General features: G+C 50.2%; 2 protein-coding genes across 8 annotated transcripts in view; both read right to left on the reverse strand.

The window, feature by feature from the left end:
- Positions 1-10,250, reverse strand: part of med25 (mediator complex subunit 25) — a 37,015-nt gene extending 26,765 nt beyond the window's left edge. For all 7 annotated transcript variants that reach the window (XM_078430573.1, XM_078430572.1, XM_078430571.1 and 4 more), the window contains exons 1-4: positions 10,178-10,250; positions 4,707-4,949; positions 2,517-2,562; positions 1,101-1,225 (exon numbers count right to left, since the gene is read on the reverse strand). In XM_078430573.1, coding sequence (XP_078286699.1) covers positions 1,101-1,225; positions 2,517-2,562; positions 4,707-4,840 — 305 coding nt within the window. In that variant the 5' untranslated portion in view covers positions 4,841-4,949; positions 10,178-10,250. The remainder of the gene's footprint in view (positions 1-1,100; positions 1,226-2,516; positions 2,563-4,706; positions 4,950-10,177) is intronic.
- Positions 7,376-20,336, reverse strand: part of LOC144611420 (proline-rich protein 12-like) — a 47,275-nt gene continuing 34,314 nt past the window's right edge. The window contains 1 exon segment of the mRNA XM_078430490.1: positions 7,376-7,405. Within this exon segment, the coding sequence (XP_078286616.1) occupies positions 7,376-7,405 (30 nt within the window).

Genomic DNA, 20,336 nt, shown 5'->3' on the forward strand with positions numbered 1-20,336 from the left:
TTTTCCCGAATACCCAGCGTTTCCCATGCATGCATGAGACCAGTTCCCCTCCAGTTACGCAAAGCTGCTCTGACTGCCTGCTGTACCAGTGTAACATAGCCACTCACTGCCTGCTGTACCAGTGTAACATAGCTACTCTGCCTGCTGTACCAGTGTAACATAGCTACTCTCACTGCCTGCTGTACCAGTGTAACATAGCTACTCTCACTGCCTGCTGTACCAGTGTAACATAGCTACTCTGCCTGCTGTACCAGTGTAACATAGCCACTCTCACTGCCTGCTGTACCAGTGTAACATAGCCACTCACTGCCTGCTGTACCAGTGTAACATAGCTACTCTCACTGCCTGCTGTACCAGCGCAATGTAGCTACTCTCACTGCCTGCTGTACCAGCAATGTAACTGCTCTGACAGCCTGCTGTACCAGTGTAACATAGCCACTCACTGTCTGCTGTACCAGTGTAACACAGCTACTCTCACTGCCTGCTGTACCAGCAATGTAACTGCTCTGACTGCCTGCTGTACCAGAGCAATGTAGCCTGTGACGGTTCACTACTTTAGTACTGCATCTCACTCTTTAGCTACTTTTCTTAAATCCTGCTGCCTTGAATGGTCACTGTTGCCAGTGGAAAGGGTTTCACCCCCATGGGATCGATCAAACCTCACTCGTTAAATTGCCTCTTCACCATCTCTGCTCTTCCACACAATAAGGGAGGCACGGTGGAGCTACTGCCTCACAGGGCCAGAGACCCGGCTTCCATCCTGACTACAGGTGCTCGCTGTACATTCTCCCCGTCACCTGCACCAGTTTCCTCCGAGATTCTCTGTTCCCTCCCGTACACCAAAGACGTGCAGGTTTGTAGGGTAATTGGCCTCTGTAGATTGTAAATTGTCCCTAGTGTGTGTAGGATAGTGTTAATGTGCGGGGATCGCTGGTCGGTGTGACCTCGGTGAGCCGAGATGTCGCCGTCCTGTATCTGTAAACTAAACTACACATTGCAGAAGTGCCCCAGTCCAGAGACCAATGTGGACGATCATTCCCGGCATTCACGGTGAGGCTGATGCTCCCGCGGCCAGCTCTGTAGGTTCGGGAATTACTTACTGAATACTGTCGAGCCAGGTGACAAATTCATACGCGCTGCTGGTGGGAGCGTGGCACTGCACGTACGACTCGGGAGCACAGTCCACAGTGTTGAACACAACTAAACTGTACTGTGTGCCCCCGTACTGTGGAGAGAGAGAGAGAGCTGAGTCAGTAGTGAGACGCAACGTCATCCACAGAATGAAGCTCACATATAGGAGCAGAATTAGGCCATTCAGCCCATCAAGTCTACTCCGCCATTCAATCACGGCTGATCTATCTCTTCCTCCTAACCCCATCCTCCTGCCTTCTCCCCATAACCCCTGACACTCGTAATAATCAATAATCTATCTATCTCCGCCTGAAAAATATCCACTGACTTGGCCCCCACAGCCGTCTGTGGCAATGAATCGCACAGATTCACCACCCTCTGAGTAAAGAAATTCCTCCTCATCTCCTTCCTGAATGGCTGATCTATCTCTCCCTCTCAACCCCATTCTCCTGCCTTCTCTCCATAACCCCTGGCACCCGCACTGATCAAGGAGTCAAGCACTGATGACACCAAGTGTTGTCAGGTCACTCCAACAGGAGGACTTGGACCACATCAATGAAAACTGCTGGAGATAAGAGTTAGTCTGGCAGCACGTGCGGAGAGTAACAGCGTTAACGTTTCATGTCAAAGACACTGCACTAGAACCACTTCATGCTGATCCTGCCAAACCTGCCAGGCACTTTTAGCAATATCTGTTTTTCTTTTAGATTTCCTGCATGGATTTTCAATCAAGGAAAAGTCACAAAAACAGACACAAAATTCTGGAGTAACTCAGCGGGACAGGCAGCATCTGTGGAGAACATGGATAGGTGACGTTTCACAGAGTGCTGGAGTAACTCAGCGGGACAGGCAGCATCTGTGGAGAACATGGATAGGTGACGTTTCACAGAGTGCTGGAGTAACTCAGCGGGACAGGCAGCATCTGTGGAGAACATGGATAGGTGACGTTTCAGAGTGCTGGAGCAACTCAGCGGGTCAGGTAGCATCTCTGGATAGAAGGAATGGGTGACGATTCGGGTTGAGACCCTTCTTCAGACTGAAGAAGGGTCTCAACTCAAAACGTCACCCATTCCTTCTATCCAGAGATGCTGCCTGTCCCGCTGAGTTACTCCAGCATTTTGTGTCTGTACTGTTCTATGTTCTTAGTAGAGTAGAGCATAGGGACAGGCCCTTCGGCCCACAATGTCCGTGCGGAACATGATGCCAGGGTAAACTACCCTCCTCTGCCTGCACGTTGTATATCGCTGAAGTTAATCTACAGGATCTATCATAAAGGTGAGGGAGGTTTGTTCTCATGTGTAGCTGTGCGCTCTAATGTTTAAAATGGACACTGCAAGCTAGAAAGAGCATTCTCAAGCACAAATAAAGTTTATAAGATTACATACATCTCCACCAAAATCAGTTTCTGCTGGGGGACCGTCATTAAAATACCTGCAAAAGATAAAACAGAAAGCTTAATAGAGCAGTTCCGATTCATATTCTCTTCAGTCTATCTTGAAAGGGCTGGGGGCGGCTTGTGGAAACTGTAGAGCTACAGAGGAACGGCAGAGGGAGTGGAGCTATGAAACAGCTCTTTGTCAGTGCTGCCACAGGGGTAAACCAGCTCCTTTTATTCTGCATGACTCCACTTTCTGTGATCTTTCATTAGCGATCACAGAGGGAAAGAAAACAGGTTCCCTTTGTCTGGGCTTGCTGTGAAGCACTAAGCCGCAGATGAGAGGTCAGTGCTCACACTTCCTGTTCAGCTGCTAGCTCAGAACGCGTTCCCACACTGACCTGCCTGTCCTGAGCCTCCTCCATTGCCAGAGTGAGTGCCCACACAAACTGGAGGATCAGCACCTCGTATTGTGCTGGAGGCAGCTCACACCCAGCGGGGTGAGCAGTGAACTCTCTCATTTCTACTTACCCTCCCCTCCCCCTTCCTCCACCCTACTTGTTTTACCAGTGCTACAGTTCTCCACATTGTTCCCCTCTGGAGATCACACCACCCCAGCCAACGCTGGGCCCACCAGGCAACGCTGGGCCCACCAGGCAGCGCTGGGCCCACCAGGCAGCACCCAGCCCGAGGTCACTTGTGGCCGACCCTGATTGCTCCTGGTCTTTTCTGCAGGTGCTCTGGTTTCCTCCCACAGGCCACAGGGTTGTAGGTTATTTGGCCTCTAATATTGCTCCTAGTGTGTGGGGATTGGATGCGAAAGTGGGATAACATAGAATTAGTGTGAGCGGGTGATTGATGTTCGGCGTGGACTCGGTGGGCCGAAGGGCTTGTTTCCATCTAAACTGTGCAGGAGGCCGACGATGAGCCCATGGAGAAGCTGAGGCCGGAGCCTCGTGGGACGGAGCTAATGGCCCCTGGGTCTGTGGGGCCCACAGCTAACGGCCCCTGGGCCGACGGAGCCCGCGGCTAATGGCCCCTGGGTCTGTGGAGCCCGTGGCTAATGGCCCCTGGGTCTGTGGAGCCCGCGGCTAACGGCCCCTGGGCCGACGGAGCCCTCGGCTAACGGCCCCTGGGTCTGTGGGGCCCGCGTCTAATGGCACCTGGGTCTGTGGGGCCCACAGCTAACGGCCCCTGGGCCGACGGAGCCCTCGGCTAATGGCCCCTGGGTCTGTGGGGCCCACAGCTAACGGCCCCTGGGTCTGTGGGGCCCACAGCTAACGGCCCCTGGGCCGGCGGAGCCCGCGGCTAATGGCCCCTGGGTCTGTGGGGCCCGCGGCTAACGGCCCCTGGGTCTGTGGGGCCCACAGCTAACGGCCCCTGGGCTGACGGAGCCCGCGGCTAATGGCCCCTGGGTCTGTGGGGCCCGCGGCTAACGGCCCCTGGGGCTGTGGGGCCCACAGCTAACGGCCCCTGGGCTGACGGAGCCCGCGGCCAATGGCCCCTGGGTCTGTGGGGCCCGCGGCTAACGGCCCCTGGGTCGACAGAGCCCGTGGCTAACGGAGCCCGCAGCTGGGGCCGGGGTCGGCGTCCCAGAGGCGTCCGGAGAGGACCCGGCGGCGATAGTGGAGGGGTCAGTGCAGCGGTCAATGATGGCGCCAACCGACGGACGAGGACGGACACGTGGAAGTGAGGATGCCGCTGCCGGAGGAAGGAACACAGGACCCGGCGTGGGTGGGGGACGACCGGTGTGGGGATCGCCATGAGTGGGGGGATGAACAGTGGGGACCAGGCGTGTGGGGATCGCCGTGAGTGGGGGGGATGAACAGTGGGGACCAAGCGTGTGGGGATTGCCGTGAGTGGGGGGATAAACAAGGGCCTTTGTAACTTTGTACGCGTCCTCTATGTGGCGACTATTTGCATACCACTGTGACTTGTCACGTGTGACAATAAAGTATTCATTGGTATTTATTCAGGAGAGAAGGAATGGGTGACGTTTCTTCAGACTGAAGAAGGGTCTCGACCCGAAACATCACCCATTCCTTCTCTCCTGAGATGCTGCCTGTCCCGCTGAGTTACTCCAGCATTTTGTGAATAAATACCTTTGATTTGTACCAGCATCTGCAGTTATTTTCTTACACATAAAGTATTCATTGATCATTGACCTGGGTTGGCGGTTTTGGAGGGAATCCATACTCACTCAATTGCAGGGAGAATGTAATGATTCCGCAGAGACTCAAAGTACGGCCCGAGGTTTGCTGTTCCCTCAATGACGAACACCACGTCTGACACCATGTTGGGAGGAGAGGGGGTGTCGTTCGGGGGAACAACCATGCTGGCCGCAGGTCACTGCCAAACCTCCCTTTCCATTCCCAGGCAGGCAGCGGCTAAGGCAAGCGTGTGTGTGAGTGTCAAACAGTGCTGGCTCCTCAGTCAGGTCAGTCTGAAACACAACATGGCACAACGTTAAATAAAAGCAAAGAGCGCTGGAAACTGTTAACATTTCAGGTCTACGCGATCTCATCAAAACGGAGAGAATAATCGCTGAAAAGGGGCAAGGGGAGGAAAAACAAAAAGAAGATTAAAAACAATAAACAGAAGCTGGAAACATGAACGAACAAACGATGGGAACACGCAGCAGATCAGGCAGCACCTGCGGAAAGTGAAGGGTCTTGGTTACCCTGTTTCCTTTCCACAGAGACTGTCCAACTTGCTAGGTGTTGCCAGCATTTTATGTTTTTTTAATTTGAGAAAACAAAAAGATTGATAATACAGCAAAAGGCAGGAAAGATTAAAGAGCAAAAAGGGGACATTGATCCACAGGACGGCACGGTGGCGCAGTAGTAGTTGCTGCCTCTCAGCGCCAGAGACCCGGGTTCCATCCTCACCTCGGGTGCTGTCTGTATGGAGTTTGTACGTTCTCCCGAAGGTATCACAAAATGCTGGAGTAACTCTGCAGGTCAGGCAGCATCCAGAAGAGAGGGAATGGGTGACGTTTCAGGTCGAGACCTTTCTTCAAAGATCAGTCTGAAGAAGGGTCTCGACCCGATACGTCACCCATTCCCTCTCTCCTGGATGCTGCCTGACCTGCTGAATCACTCCAGCATTTTGTGACACCTTCGATTTGTACCAGCATCTGCAGTTATTTTCCAACACAACTTGTACGTTCTCCCCATGACCTCATGGGTTTTCTCTGGGTGCTCCTGTTTCTTCCCACACTCCAAAGACAAACAGGTTTGTTGGTTAATCGGCTTCGGTTAAAATAGTAAATGGTCCCTAGTGTGTGTGTAGGATAGTGCTAGTGTACGGGATGACCGCTGGTCAGCACGGTATCTCTAAAGTCTAAAGTAAAGACTAAAGTGAACAAAAGTCTACACAAGGATTAAATGCAGGTAAATTGATCAATGAAAGTAATGTAATGAGGCCAGTTCTCGAGGCACGGTGCTGCGCCCTGTACTAAAGCCAGATGCAAACCATAGTAATGGCAGATGGTAAAGGTGAAATGGAGAATTCACAGTCAATGCCATCTCCTAAATTGGAAGGGGCACAATTAAATTGGTGCTTCACCTGAAAAGAGGATTTCACCTACACATTCCCACCAGGCTTGTCCCACACCACCGCTGCTGGGGGCTTGGTGACGGAGAGAAAGGAAACAGAGTCTTTGGGCATTTTTAAAGCAGAGATTGATTGTAAAGGGCATCAAAGGTTGCGATGAGAAGACAGGAGAATGGGGTTGAGAAGGAAAAATAGATCAGCCATGAGCGAATGGCGGGGCAGACTCAATAGACCAAATGCTCCTTTGTCGTTGGTAAGAAAAAAAGGCAAAGGCTTGTAATGTTTGCAACACAACTTGGTTTGGAAACAGCTCTACCCGAGACTGCAAAATAAAGGCAGAGTTGTGGATGAAACTCAGATCAGACTCCCCACTCTCAACTTCATCTACACTTCACATCACCGGGGGAAAGTAGTCAACATAATTAAAGACTTGTCCCACCATGGCCATTTTCTTTTCTCCCCGCTCCTGTCCGACAGAAGGTACAGAAGCTTGAAAGCGCGCACCACCAAACGCGGCAACAGCTTCTTCCCCTCTGTTCTCAGGCTTCTGAACGGTCCTTCCACAAGCTAGGGTACTGTCTGATTCACCAACATACCTCCTTGTGGATGTTAGACACTTGCTCTGGAACTGATAAACTACAACGCTGAGAACTATATGCTGCATTCTGTATCCCTCTCTTTGCTCTACCTGCTGTACTTGAGTTTGGCTTGATTGTATTCAGGTCTCGTGTTATCTAATCTGACAAAACAAAGCTTTTCACTGCACCTCGGTATATGTAACAATAATGATCAGTCCTCTTGTTAGTTCGAGTTTAGTCCCAACCTCCCACCTTCCTCATTGGAGACCTTTGCATTATCTTTAACCAGACTTTATCTTGCACTAAACGTTGTACCCTTTATCCAATGACTTGGGTCTCGACCCGAAACGTCACCCATTCCTTCTCTCCCGAGATGCTGAGTTACTCCAGCATTTTGTGAATAAATGAATTTCACTGTTCAGTACAGTTATTGTCACGTGTACCGAGGTACAGTGAAAAGCTTTTGCTGCGTGCTAACCAGTCAGCAGAAAGACTGTACATGATTACAATCGAGCCGTTTACAGTGTATAGATACATGATAAGGGAATAACGTTTAGTGCAAGGTAAAGCCAACAAAGTCCGATCAAGGATAGTCCGAGGGTCACCAATGAGGTAGATAGTAGTTCAGGACCACTCTCTGGTTGTGTGGTTGGATGGTTCAGTTGCCTGATATCAGCCGGGAAGAAACTGTATCACAGTGCATGTGATAATAAAGAACCATTGAAATATTCTGTGGTCATGGGAGGTGCACCAGACGTGAACGTCTCTACAAGAAACACAGGGTGAAAAGGGTCATTTCATGGACAAAGTAAAATAATTAATAGGTGTTTTTTGACTGTTTATTTCCCCGTCTAGCTGGTGAACAGCGTGAGAGAACACCAGGTCACACCAGGTCAGTCTGAAGAAGGGTCTCGACCCGAAACGTCACCCATTCCTTCTCTCCCGAGATGTTGCCTGACCTGCTGAGTTACTCCAGCATTTTGTGAATAAATACCTTCGATTTGTACCAGCATCTGCAGTTATCTTCTTGTACTACCAGGTCACACAGACAGGCAAGGAGTAACTCAGCGGGACAGGCAGCATCTCTGGAGAGAAGGAATGGGTGACGTTGCGGGTCAAACCTGAAGAAGGGTCTCAACTCAAAGTGTCACCCATTCCTTCTCTCCAGAGATGCTGCCTGACCCGCTGAGTTACTCCAGCATTTTGTGTCTATCTTCGGTTTAAACCAGCTTCTGCTGTTACTTCCTACACAGACAGGCAAGGGACAGGTTTAAATCGTTGCTTCTTCCAAGCTGTCAACACATCCAGGTTCCTTGAAAGCTACAGCATGGAAACAGGCCCTTCAGCCCATCAAGTCCATGCTGACCACCGACAACTTGGACATGGATCATCTCATCAAACTTGCTCACATAAAAATCGAAATAATCTTTTTGTAACCAGTACCCACACGAGCGAAACCTGCACGAGATAGCCCAGTTGTTGGCGGCTGTGCAGTAGAAAACAGAAACAGAAACTAGTTCTATGCTGTCCCACACAATAGTAGGGGCAATTTACTGAGTTTCGTTTAGAGATACAGCGTGGAAACAGGCCCTTCAGCTCACTGAGTCTGCACCGATCAGCGATCCCTGCACACTAACACCATCTTACACACGAGGAACAATTTACAGTCCAGCCAACTAATCTACAAACCCTCACGTCTTTGGAAAGTGGGAGGAAACCGGAGCACCCGGAGAAAACCTGCGCAGGTCACGGGGAGAAGAAGAGTTCAGAAGAATGAGGGAGGACCTCATTGAAACGTACAGAAAAGTGAAAGGCTTGGATAGAGAGGATGTGGAGAGGATGTTTCCACTGGTGGGGGAGTCCAGGACCAGAGGGCACAGCCTCAGAATTAAAGGACTTTCCTTTAGAAAGGAGACGACGAGGAATTTCTTTAGTCAGAGGGTGGTGAATCTGTGGAATTCTTTGCCACAGACGGCTGTGGAGGCCAAGTCTGTGGATATTTTTAAGGCAGAGGTAGATAGATTCTTGATTAGTGCGGGCGTCAGGGATTATGAGGCCCAAGGCAGGAGAATGGGGTTATCTGTATCTGTGTCGTGACGTATTATCACCATCACTGGTTGTTGCATACGTTAGGAGGGTCATGTGCCAAGTCACAATTAAATATTAAAGTGGGCCTTAAAGGTCAACATCTTAATATTAATATGGATTGTTTCCAACTTGGTCTCTTGAAGGTCGGGTGCAGTGCGAATGTCATGGCGGAGATGATTCCATTGGCAAACTGTCTTTGGGTGCAGTGAATAGGGGCCAGAACCATGGGCCACAGTTTAAGAATAAGGGGTAGGCCATTTAGAACGGAGATGAGGAAAAACTTTTTCAGTCAGAGAGTTGTGAATCTGTGGAATTCTCTGCCTCAGAAGGCAGTGGGGGCCAATTCTCTGAATGCATTCAAGAGAGAGCTCTTAAGGATAGCAGAGTCAGGGGGTATGGGGAGAAGGCAGGAACGGGGTACTGATTGAGAATGATCAGCCATGATCACATTGAATGGTGGTGCTGGCTCGAAGGGCCTAGTCCTGCACCTATTGTCCATTGTCTATACCTACAAGTCTTCCCTTGTTGGGATGATGTTGTGTGTGGAACCCCCGATTGCCTGGTCTTTGGGTTGAGTTTGCAGGTTGAAGATGTTGCTCGGAATCAACCCGTGTGCGTGTCTTTGTAGATGGTCGTCGGGCGTAACTTGGTCCTGCGGTCTGGAAGAGTTTGCCCACTCTGGATCAGCAAGGGGATTATAGTGGTGGTGGTGGTGCTGGACTCACCGCCGACGGTCAACCTTGGTCCTTGCAGCTCTGCTGGGATTGTGAGTGTGGTCAGGAGGGAGAGACAGTGTAAGGAAATAACTGCAGATGCTGGTACAAATCGAAGGTACTTGTTTCACAAAGTGCTGGAGTAACTCAGCGGGTCAGGCAGCATCTGTGGAGAACATGGATAGGTGACGTTTCACAAAGTGCTGGAGTAACTCAGCGGGTCAGGCAGCATCTGTGGAGAACATGGATAGGTGACGTTTCACAGAGTGCTGGAGCAACTCAGTGGGTCAGGCAGCATCTGTGGAGAACATGGATAGGTGACGTTTCACAGAGTGCTGGAGTAACTCAGCGGGTCAGGCAGCATCTGTGGAGAACATGGATAGGTGACGTTTGGGGTCGTGACCCTTCTTCAGGAGGGGGAGATGGATCAGCCATGATTGAGTGGGCGGCGGCGGGGGGGAGGGGCTCGATGGGCTGAATGGCCTAATTCTGCTCCTATCCCTTATATGAGAGAGCGCGCAGACGGCAGCCGAGGTCGGGATCGAACCCGGGGTGTCCGAGAGGAGAGGCGGCGGCGACGACGACGACGAGATACGGCAGCTCCGGCCGCTGGTTAAGCCACAGCACGGGGGGGGGGGGGGGGGGGGGGGGGGTCGGGTCGGAGCTGACGGTGTAAACACGGAGCGCGAGACCCCCCCCCCCCCTCCGAGCGAGCAGCAGCAGCAGCAGCTCCTTACCACAGCCCGCGGCTCCGGCCCGCCGTCCGCGCCGCTAGGCCCAGCACGCACGACGCAACCACGTGGCCCCGCCCCCTCAGCAGCGCACGTCACGTGCCCCCCCCCACGCCGAGTGATAGAGCCCTTTCCCGTGACGTCACGCGGACGCGCCCCGTACCGCCGCCATTGCCGCCTGTCATTGACAGCGACTTCAGGCTGAAGAAGGGAGACACAAAATGCTGGAGTAACTCAGCGGGTCAGGCAGCATCTCTGGGGAGGAGGAATGGGTGACGTTTCTTCAGTCTGAAGAAGGGTCTCGACCCGAAACGTCACCCATTCCTTCTCTCCTGAGATGCTGCCCGTCCCGCTGTGTTTTACTCCAGTATTTGTGTCTATCTTCAGGCTGAAGATGTGTAGGAAGGAACTGCAGATACTGGATGGGACGGTTCGGGTCTGAAAAAGGGTCTCGACCCGAAACGTTACCCATTCCTTCTCTCCACAGATGCTGCCTGTCCCGCTGAGTCACTCCAGCTTTTTGTGTCTCTCCACCAGCAGCTGCAAGTGTTGGAAGTGTGTAGGAAGCAACTGCAGCTGCTGGTGTACACGGAAGACACAAAATGCTGGAATAACTCAGCGAGTCAGTCCAGCATCTCTGGAGAGAGTATGGATAGGCGACGTTTCGGGTCGAGTGAGACCCTTATTAACCCCAATGCAAGTGTTGGTGGCTGAAGGGTCTCGACCCGCAACGTCACCCATTCCTTCTCTCCACAGATGCTGCCCGTCCCGCTGAGTTACTCCAGCACTTTGTGTCCTTCTGCAAGTGTTGGAAAACTGGATTAAAAACAACAAATGCTGTTAACACTCAGCAGGGCAGGCAGAATCAAGAGAAATAGTGAACGTTTTCGTTTCAGAAGTTTCGCTACGATACTTTCCCCTCTTTTTCTTTCCAGGTCTGATCTGAACTGATGGCTCCGAATGTTTCCAGTCTTCTGTTTTTATTTCAGATTTCTGGCATCAATGATTTTCAAAAAAATTGTTATCGTTATCATTATTTGGATTAGAAATTCCGTTAGCTTTTAGTGCAATTGTTTCGTTGGGTTGTTGTTGTTTAAATTAATTAAATTATTGCATCGTATGGGAGGCGCATTCTCAATCTCGTTGTACCCCTGTACAATGACAATAAAGATATATTGTATTGTAAAACATATCTTAGTCAGACGCCATCGGAAGTTTTGTGTACAGGTTCAGTCTGCTTGTTTGAACAAGAAAGTTCTTGCCATGCAGGGAGTGAAATGAATGAATGAATGAATAAGTTTATTGGCCAAGTATGCATATACAAGGAATGTGCCTTAAATAAAGGTTTAGTGGGATGGTATAACGGACACATGTGGAGCAGCTGGGTAGGTTTAGCCTTACATTCACTATTAGAATAAAAGGGTGGCACAATGGTGTTGGAGCTGGCGGTGTTGTGTCAAGCTCCCATTTTGAACTTTGATGCTCCTATTAGCTTCCCCCGGGCACTGTACTTTCTTCCTGCATCTGCAAAAGATCCTGATTGCTGATTTAATTCATGACTATAAATTTTCATGCAGCTGCAAGAATGGTTACTGGGCAATAGAATAGATGGCAGGGAAATGAATGGGTTAGGTGGCATTTCTCCAACAGCCACCAACAGTCAATGGGCTGAATGGCTTCCTTCATTGACATCATCTGGTCATTCTCTCCACAGTCTAACACGCACAGGACAGTGGTGCATCTGGTGGAGCTGCGGCCTCACCGCAATTTAAACCTTGCCCTTGCCGGTCGCGGTCACCTGCTGTTCTTTCTGCTTGTCCACCAGCCTTGTCATGTTTTACGCCGGAGTCCAGCATCTGCCGTTCCTTGTATCTCCAGGTTTCGGTGTATACGAGAGTGCCATGGGAACCCTCCAGCCTGGTGTGATGGCTGATCCTCTGGTTTATGGATGGTACCTGGAATGGGGTTGACCAAGCTGGACCTTCCAGCATCACGGTTGCACTGTGGAGACTTGTTTGAAGATTTCTAACCAGACAGGTTGTATTGCTGAATGCATTCGGTATCTAGCAACGCATCCAGTCCACTTGTAAGTCCTCAACCAAGTGACCTCTTGGTCTTCTAAATTCCAACCGTTCCTCATTTCCAGATAAGAATCTAATAAATCCCTCTGTCTTCCAATGTCTGTCCTTACTTACTCAAGGACGTTGAAACACACCCAAAGTGATCTCACCAACACCCACGCTAATTGAAGTATAACCTCCCTACTTTAGTATTCAATCTCCCTCATAATCTACAATAACATGTTGTTAGGTTTCCTAATGACGTGTTGCATCTGCAGACTAGCCTTTAGTAAATCAAGTAGGGCAACCCAGATCACTCTTCTGCAATCTCCCATGATTTAAATATACAAGGGCAGCACGGTGACACAGCGGTAGAGTTGGTACCTCACAGCGCCAGAGACCCGGGTTCCATCCTGACCACGGGTGCTGTCTGTACGGAGGTTGTACATTCTCCCTGTGACCTACTTGGGTTTTATCCGAGATCTTCAGTTTCCTCCCACACTCCAGACGTACAGGTTTGTAGGTTAATTGGTTTGGTGTAATTGTAAAAAAATGACCCTAGTGTGTGAAGGATAGTGTTAGTGTGCAGGGATCGCTGGTCAGTGCGGACTCGGTGGGCCGAAGAGACTGTTTCCACGCAGTATCTCACAACTAAACTAAAGGTTCATGCACACAACCATAATCCTACCTCAACTACGAACACCAAATTGCCCCTAGTGTGTGTAGTGTTAGTGTGTGGGTGATTGATGGTCGGCGTGGACCCAGTGGGCCTGTTTCCGTGCTGTATCTTTCAGTTAAACTGGTCGAGCTCCTTGCAGATTTAGGACTGCTGTGTCGAACCACATTAGTGTGAAACTGGAGGATCCCCATCGTACTGCAGCCTAAAGGAAGGTCCAACCCAAAACATCGCCTTTACATCCCCACCACAGATGCTGCCTGACCCGCGGAGTTCCTCCAGCACTTTGCATTTTGCTCAAGATTCCAATGTCTGCGTTTTTTTGTGTTTCAATCTTATTTTTCCTGCTAAATTGGACATTGAGAGGATGCACAAGAGGCTAAGCAGGATATCGCCTGGATTAGAGGTAATTTGCTGTAAGGAGAGACTGAGATGGATATGAAATGCTAGAGTAACTCAGCGGGTCAGGCAGCATCTGTGGGGAACATGGATAGGTGACGTTTCACAGAGTGCTGGAGTAACTCAGCGAGTCAGGCAGCATCTGTGGGGAACATGGATAGGTGACGTTTCACAGAGTGCTGGAGTAACTCAGCGAGTCAGGCAGCATCTGCGGAGAACATGGATAGGTGACGTTTCACAGAGTGCTGGAGTAACTCAGCGGGTCAGGCAGCATCTGTGGGGAACATGGATAGGTGACGTTTCACACAGTGCTGGAGTAACTCAGCGGGTCAGGCAGCATCTGTGGAGAACATGGATAGGTGACGTTTCACAGAGTGTTGGAGTAACTCAGCGGGTCAGGCAGCATCTATGGAGAAAAGGAATAGGTGACATTTCGGTTCGAGACCCTTCCTCAGGAGAGACTTGGACTGTTTTCTTGGATACGTCGTGGGTTGACGGGAGACATGATAGAAATATACAAAATATAGGATAGACAGTAGAAACCTTTGTCCCAGAGTGGAAATGTCAAAGACTAGAGGGCATAAATTTAAAGTGAGAAGGGAAAGTTAAGGATATTAGCTTTACTTTAGTTCAGAGATACAGCTCGGACGGAAACAGGCCCTTCGGCCCAGCGAGTCTGCACCGACCAGCGATCCCTGCACACTCGCACTATCCTGCACACACTGGGGACAATTTACAATTTACAGAAGCCAATTAATCTGCAAACCTGGAGTGTGGAAGGAAACACAGACGGCTGTGGAGGCCAAGTCAGTGGATATTTTTAAGGCGGAGATTGACAGATTCTTGATTAGTACGGGTGTCAGGGGTTATGGGGAGAAGGCAGGAGAATGGGGATGAGAGGGAGATAGATCAGCCATGATTGAATGACAAAGTAGGCTCGATGGGCCGAATGGCCTAATTCTGCTCCTATCACTTATGAACGTATGAAACCCAAGCACCCGGAGAAAACCCACGCGGGTCATGGGGAGGACGTACAAACTCCGTACAGACGGCACCCGTGATCGGGATGGAACCCGGGTCTGTGGGGCAGCAGCTCTACCCGCTGCGCCATGGGTGGTGTTTCCATACCCTGACGCAGAGCTTGTGATGGAGTCCTGCCTGTATCAGTGCAGCAAGGAACACTACCCACCAACCAGAGGGCACAACAGAGAGACACACACACACCAACAAGCTAACGGAAAAAATAACCAACAAAATATACACTAGGCAGCACAGGAATTATTCGGCATTTAAAACACGAAAGAGGTCAAACTATTTTTTTTAGAAAAGAACAAAATACAGAGGAAGAATGTGTTTTCCTTTCATTCTGTGAACACAGTATACAATGCAAGTTGTACATTTTGCGAGGGGGGGGGGGGGCGGGAGGGAGAAATAGGAAAAGAAAAATATTTGCAGGACATTGTTAAACAATTAAAAATATATAATATATGTAACATCAATACAAGAACACAAATCAAAAACGTTAACGATACCTTTCAGGCCATAACATTGTACAGTTAGAACACATCATTAAAAAAGGTCGATAATAAGTATTACATAAAGAGAGAGAGAGTGAGAGATGAAGCCATTGCATCTCTGAAGGCAGATCACGACAAAAAGGCTTGACTGGGGCCCAACTTCCATCCCCAAACCACAAGGCCCGGGCCTACAAAATGGCTGCCCACACCCTGCTGTCTCCACACAACGAATCTCATCCTCCTCCCTCCCTTCCCCTCCCTTCCCCTCCTCTTCCCCCCTCTTCCTCCTCTCCCCTCCCCTCCCTTCCCCTTCCCCTCTCTCCTCTCCTCCCATCCCCTCCTCTGCCATTCACCTCTCCCCCCCTCCCACCCCCTTTGCCAACCCCTCTTGGAGTTAAAAAGGGTTTAAAAACCTGGTCAACTTCACACACGCCAAACACACATACACATACACAAGGGGCTTGGGGCAATTCTTCTCTCCGAGAAGATTGGTGAGCGCAGTGGGGACAACGGGGCTTGGGCCACGTGGTAGCAATGAGCCGGTGAAGCAGGGCGGGGACCTCCAGCAAGATTGGGTGACCCCAGCCGCCAGCCCGAGGTGGTCCGTCCACGGTCAAATGGAAACACAAGGAACTGCAGCTGCTGGCGTACAAACAAAAAAAGACACAAAGTGCTGGAGTACCGACGATCACCCATATACCAGTCTGAAGAAGGGTCTCAACCTCAAACGTCACCCATTCCCTCTCTTCTAGACGCTGCCTGACCTGCTGAGTTACTCCAGCATTTTGTGATACCCATATACCAGTACTACCCAACCTACTGGGGCCAATTTACACAAGCCAATTAACCTCTTCACACACCCCTGGAGAACATGGAGACAGCTATTCAGGCTGGGACCCGTTACATCACCTACCCATGTTCTCCACAGATGCTGCCCGACCCACTGAGTTACTCCAGCACTCTGTGTCCAATAGTGGTCAATGTGACCCCTCATTGTGGGTCCAGGAAAGTAAGAGGCTTGGGCCAGTTTTATTTGGGATAATTTTGGAACTGATTTATTTAATGGGCAGAGGAAAATAAATTAGCGAGGGTTAACTTCAACTTGATTTTTAGTTAGGGAAATAAAACGATACCCCATGGAACAAACACTCCCTCGCTCTGCCAAATAACTCACTCAGCTGCTCACACTCAAGAACACCTAAGAAAGGACATGAGGGATTTCTTTTGGGTGGTGAATCTGTGGAATTCTTTGCCACAGAAGGCTGTGGAGGCCAAGTCAATGGATATTTTTAAGGCAGAGATAGATAGATTCTTGTTCAGTGCGGGTGTCAGGGGTTACGGGGAGAAGGCAGGAGAATGGGGTTAGGAGGGAGAGATAGATCAGCCATGATTGAATGGCGGAGTAGACCTGATGGGCCGAATGGCCTAATTCTGCTCCTAGATTTCGGCTCCAGAAAATGCTGATTTTGCTTTCTTACCAGAGTACAGGATTCATTAGAACGTACACACCCAATGCAGGTCAATGGGATCAGTGTAACATGGGCAAAATGGTGGGCCCGGACATATCATATCATATCATATATATACACAGCCGGAAACAGGCCTTTTCGGCCCTCCAAGTCCGTGCCGCCCAGTAATCCCCGTACATTAACACTATCTTACACCCACTAGGGACAATTTTTACATTTACATTTTTACATTTACCCAGCCAATTAACCTACATACCTGTACGTCTTTGGAGACATAGTGGGCAAAGGGCCTGTCCTGTGCTGCACGACTTTAACTTCCAATTTGAAATAATATGCATCTCTTGTCCTTGATTTCCCTTTGAAGTGCAATGTTTATTTTTTAATTCATTCACTGCCAGGCGGCCTGATTGATGTCGATATTCCCCTTTGACCCTCTCTCCTCGGCAAGGCCAGCAGCCTAGACCATCACACAAACCAACCTCCCTTCCATTGACTCCATCTACACCCCACGCTGCCTCGGCATGGCCAGCAGCATACTCAAGTGGACATGAGGAAGGATTTCTTTTGGGAGGTGAATGTGTGGAATTCTTTGCACAGTCTCAGCCCGGCCACTCCCTCTTCTTCCCTCTCCCCTCGCGGAAGAGGTACAGTAGTGTGTAAACGCACACCTCCAGATTCAGGGACAGTTTCTTCCCGGCTGTTATCAGGCAACTGAACCATCCCACCACAACCAGAGAGCAGTGCTGAACTACTGTCTACCTCATAGGTGACCCTCGGACTATCCTTGATCGGACTTTGCTGGCTTTACCTTGCACTTTATTTAACGTTATTCCCTTATCCTGTATCTGTACACTGTAAATGGATCGATTGTAATCATGTGTTGTCTTTCTGCTGACTGGATAGCACGCAACAAAAGCTTCTCACTGTACCTCGGCACATGTGACAATAAACTAAACTGAACTCCGACACACCTCTCTCAAACCACTGGACGGGGGGGGGGGGGGGGGGGGGGGGGAGTGCAGAGATCCCACGGGTCAGTGGGGGGGGGGTTTCGGGGAGGAAAAGGATTGGGAAAGTACAACGCACACAGACACGCGCATGCGCACACACACTCGACACATATACACACGCACACTACACACACACACACTCGACACATACACGCACTTGACATGCACAGTGCTACACATACAACACACACTCAGCGCTACACACACACACAAACACACAACACACAAGTCACACGCACAAACACACAACACGAGACACACACATATACACACGAGACACACACATTCTCGACGCACACACCCACAGCGCTACACACACACACACGCAAACACACACACACACAGCGCTACACACACACACACACAGCGCTACACACACACACACTGCTACACACACAGCGCTACACACACACACAGTGCTACACACACACACACACACACACACAGTGCTACACACACACAGCGCTGCACACACACACAGCACTCGAGACACACACACACTGGACACCACAGGCAGTTTGACCAGGAGAGGCAAATATCATTTGTTAACCCGCGTGGATCCGGGCGGGGATTCGGCCCTGTGTGGGTGATGAAGTGTGGAGAGGTACAAGGAGTGGAGGGAATCAGAGAATCACCACCACATAACAAACCCCCAGCGCCACTCTCCCTCTTCCCAAAGATATCTGGTCCACCCCCGGAGACACATGGCACCATTTTGTCGTAACCTGCCTCTATTTTTGTTTGAATAAAATAGGACACTTGACAATTCTCAGAACATATTATATAAACCAAGTACTAATAAGGTCCAGTCAGACTGAACAGCACAACTAAGCAACCTTCTGTGTGTTTTTTTTTCTCTGTTAAGTATTGGTTAGCTCTCTCAAATACAATATAGTACATGGACATTTGCTCTGTACAATATATACACGGGAGATGTGGCAAGATGCCAATGCTTTTAAAAACCGTTACCACAGGTCAGCATCTGATAAAGGACAGATCCTCATTATTTTTTTTGTGTAAAACTTACATTTTACTGGAAGGGAGACACGGAAATCTGTAAGATATTTTTAAATAACATAAAACGATTAAATTATATTCTGCCCGCGTTAGGGTTGGTGGTGGGGTTGAGGGGTTTTTTTTTGCGTTTTTAAAATAGTTAATTCTTTTTGTTAAAAGGACAAAGAGGTTGGGAGTGGAAATCTTTGATTAAAATCTGAGAAAAAAGTATAGGTCTGTAATGTGTTGCAGCAATTGCTCAAATCAGACCCTCAGAGAATTGTTTTTAAAAAGCTCAGAGCCTCTCCCACAAGAGTTCTTGTCCTGGGGGGGGGGGGGGTTTAATCTCCCTCCCCTCTCCCTGCCCTCCCCGACATCACATCGGCCAAACCTCACATCTAGAACACCCAGTTCTTCTCTCTTGAAGGAAGCGCTAATTTTTAGCTGCTCCATTTTGTGTTCCTTCTATTTTATTTTTAAACATTCTTTTTTTTTGGGGTGGGGGAGTTGTGGGTGGGTGGTGGAACGAGGGGAACACAACCGTACAGCAGCCGCTATCGATGGAAGGGACAAAGGTTGGCGTCTTTAAGTTCAGGGTCCGTTTCCGACCAAAGCTGGTCTTCAGGCGAGGCCGTTCCATTTGTCGGCCGTTCCTCGACCGTTTGCAAAGCGTCCCGTGACATCACTGCAGACCAGCGACCATCTTCACCTTTGCAGTAACCTCCCGCTACCAGGAGTCCGCAACTATTGTGAAGTCACGTTTTTTCCAACACGTCGGCCATTTGCAGTGTCCTCTCACTTTGCTGTTCCAGTTCGGCGGCCATATGCAGTGTCGTCACATGTTATACCGAACGGTGGCCTTTTGCAGTGTCAGTCACGTGTCATACAGAGCGGCGGCCATTTGCAGTGTCCAGTCACGTGTCATACAGACCGGCAGCCATTTGCAGTGTCCTGTCACCTCCCCCGCTTTGGCCGCCATATGCAGTGTACCTCAACCCCCCCCACCCCCACTGTAGGTCCAGCCCTGTGTTGTGGGCCCATTCTGACCTTATTTTCAACTTTTTGTAAATATTATCTCATAGACGAAACACCCGAGGGTTTCAACCTTCAGAGGCTGAGAATTGGACTTTCCCATTTCAGCTCTGATGGTGAAGAACAAACAGTGCAGCCGACTTAGCCCCAAACTCTACGGCCAACTCCTCAACCCGGTCACTATTGAGCTGCGTTTGGGCAGCGGGAGATGGGTGGCCGTGCTCATCGCCCCTCTACCCTCTCCACGTCACCTGCATGAGCATTTGTAGGTCCCAAATAAGGAAAGCACCAGGGGCCCGGGGGGGGGGGGGGGGGGGGGGGGGGGGGGGGGGGGAGGACTGGATGGGGAGGGGGGTAGTTTAATCCCCAGGTCTTTTCCTGAATGTGGGCAGGGTGGTGAGTCTAGGCTGTCTCGTGCACCAGGGCACCGTGTGAAGGTCAGGCAGGGGGTGGAATGGACAGCACCCTGCACCATGATAACCCCTCGTGCACTGCCCTCTCTGGGAGAAGGTGGGGGGGGAGGAGAGGAGAGGAGGGGGACAGGGGCAGTGATGGTCCCGCAGAGAGTGTAACTTCAATGACTGTCTGACAGGGTAGAGAGCCAGCAATGGTGGCCATTTCTGTAACCCTCCCCCCACCCCTCTCTGAACAAGTACCCAATTACTGCCAGGCATACCTGGCAGGTTCAGCTGAAGTTTAGTTTAGTTTAGTTTAGTTTAGGGATACAGCACAGAAACAGGCCCTTCGGCCCACCGAGTCAGCGCCACCGAGCGATCACCTGTTCACACTAGTTTTGTGATATCCCACTTTCCTATCCACTCCCCACACACGGGGGAGAGAGCAATTTACAGAGGGCCGATTAACCCCCAAACCTGTAGGTCATTGGGATGCCCACGCGGGCCACAGGGAGAACATGCAAACTCCGTACAGACAGCAGCCGAAGTCAGGATCGAACCCGGGTCAGACCCCCGCCCTAGGAAACGGTGGCGAGACGAGAGGAGTGACG

The sequence above is a fragment of the Rhinoraja longicauda genome, chromosome 40 (genome assembly GCF_053455715.1).
Source record: "Rhinoraja longicauda isolate Sanriku21f chromosome 40, sRhiLon1.1, whole genome shotgun sequence".
Lineage (NCBI taxonomy): Eukaryota > Metazoa > Chordata > Chondrichthyes > Rajiformes > Arhynchobatidae > Rhinoraja > Rhinoraja longicauda.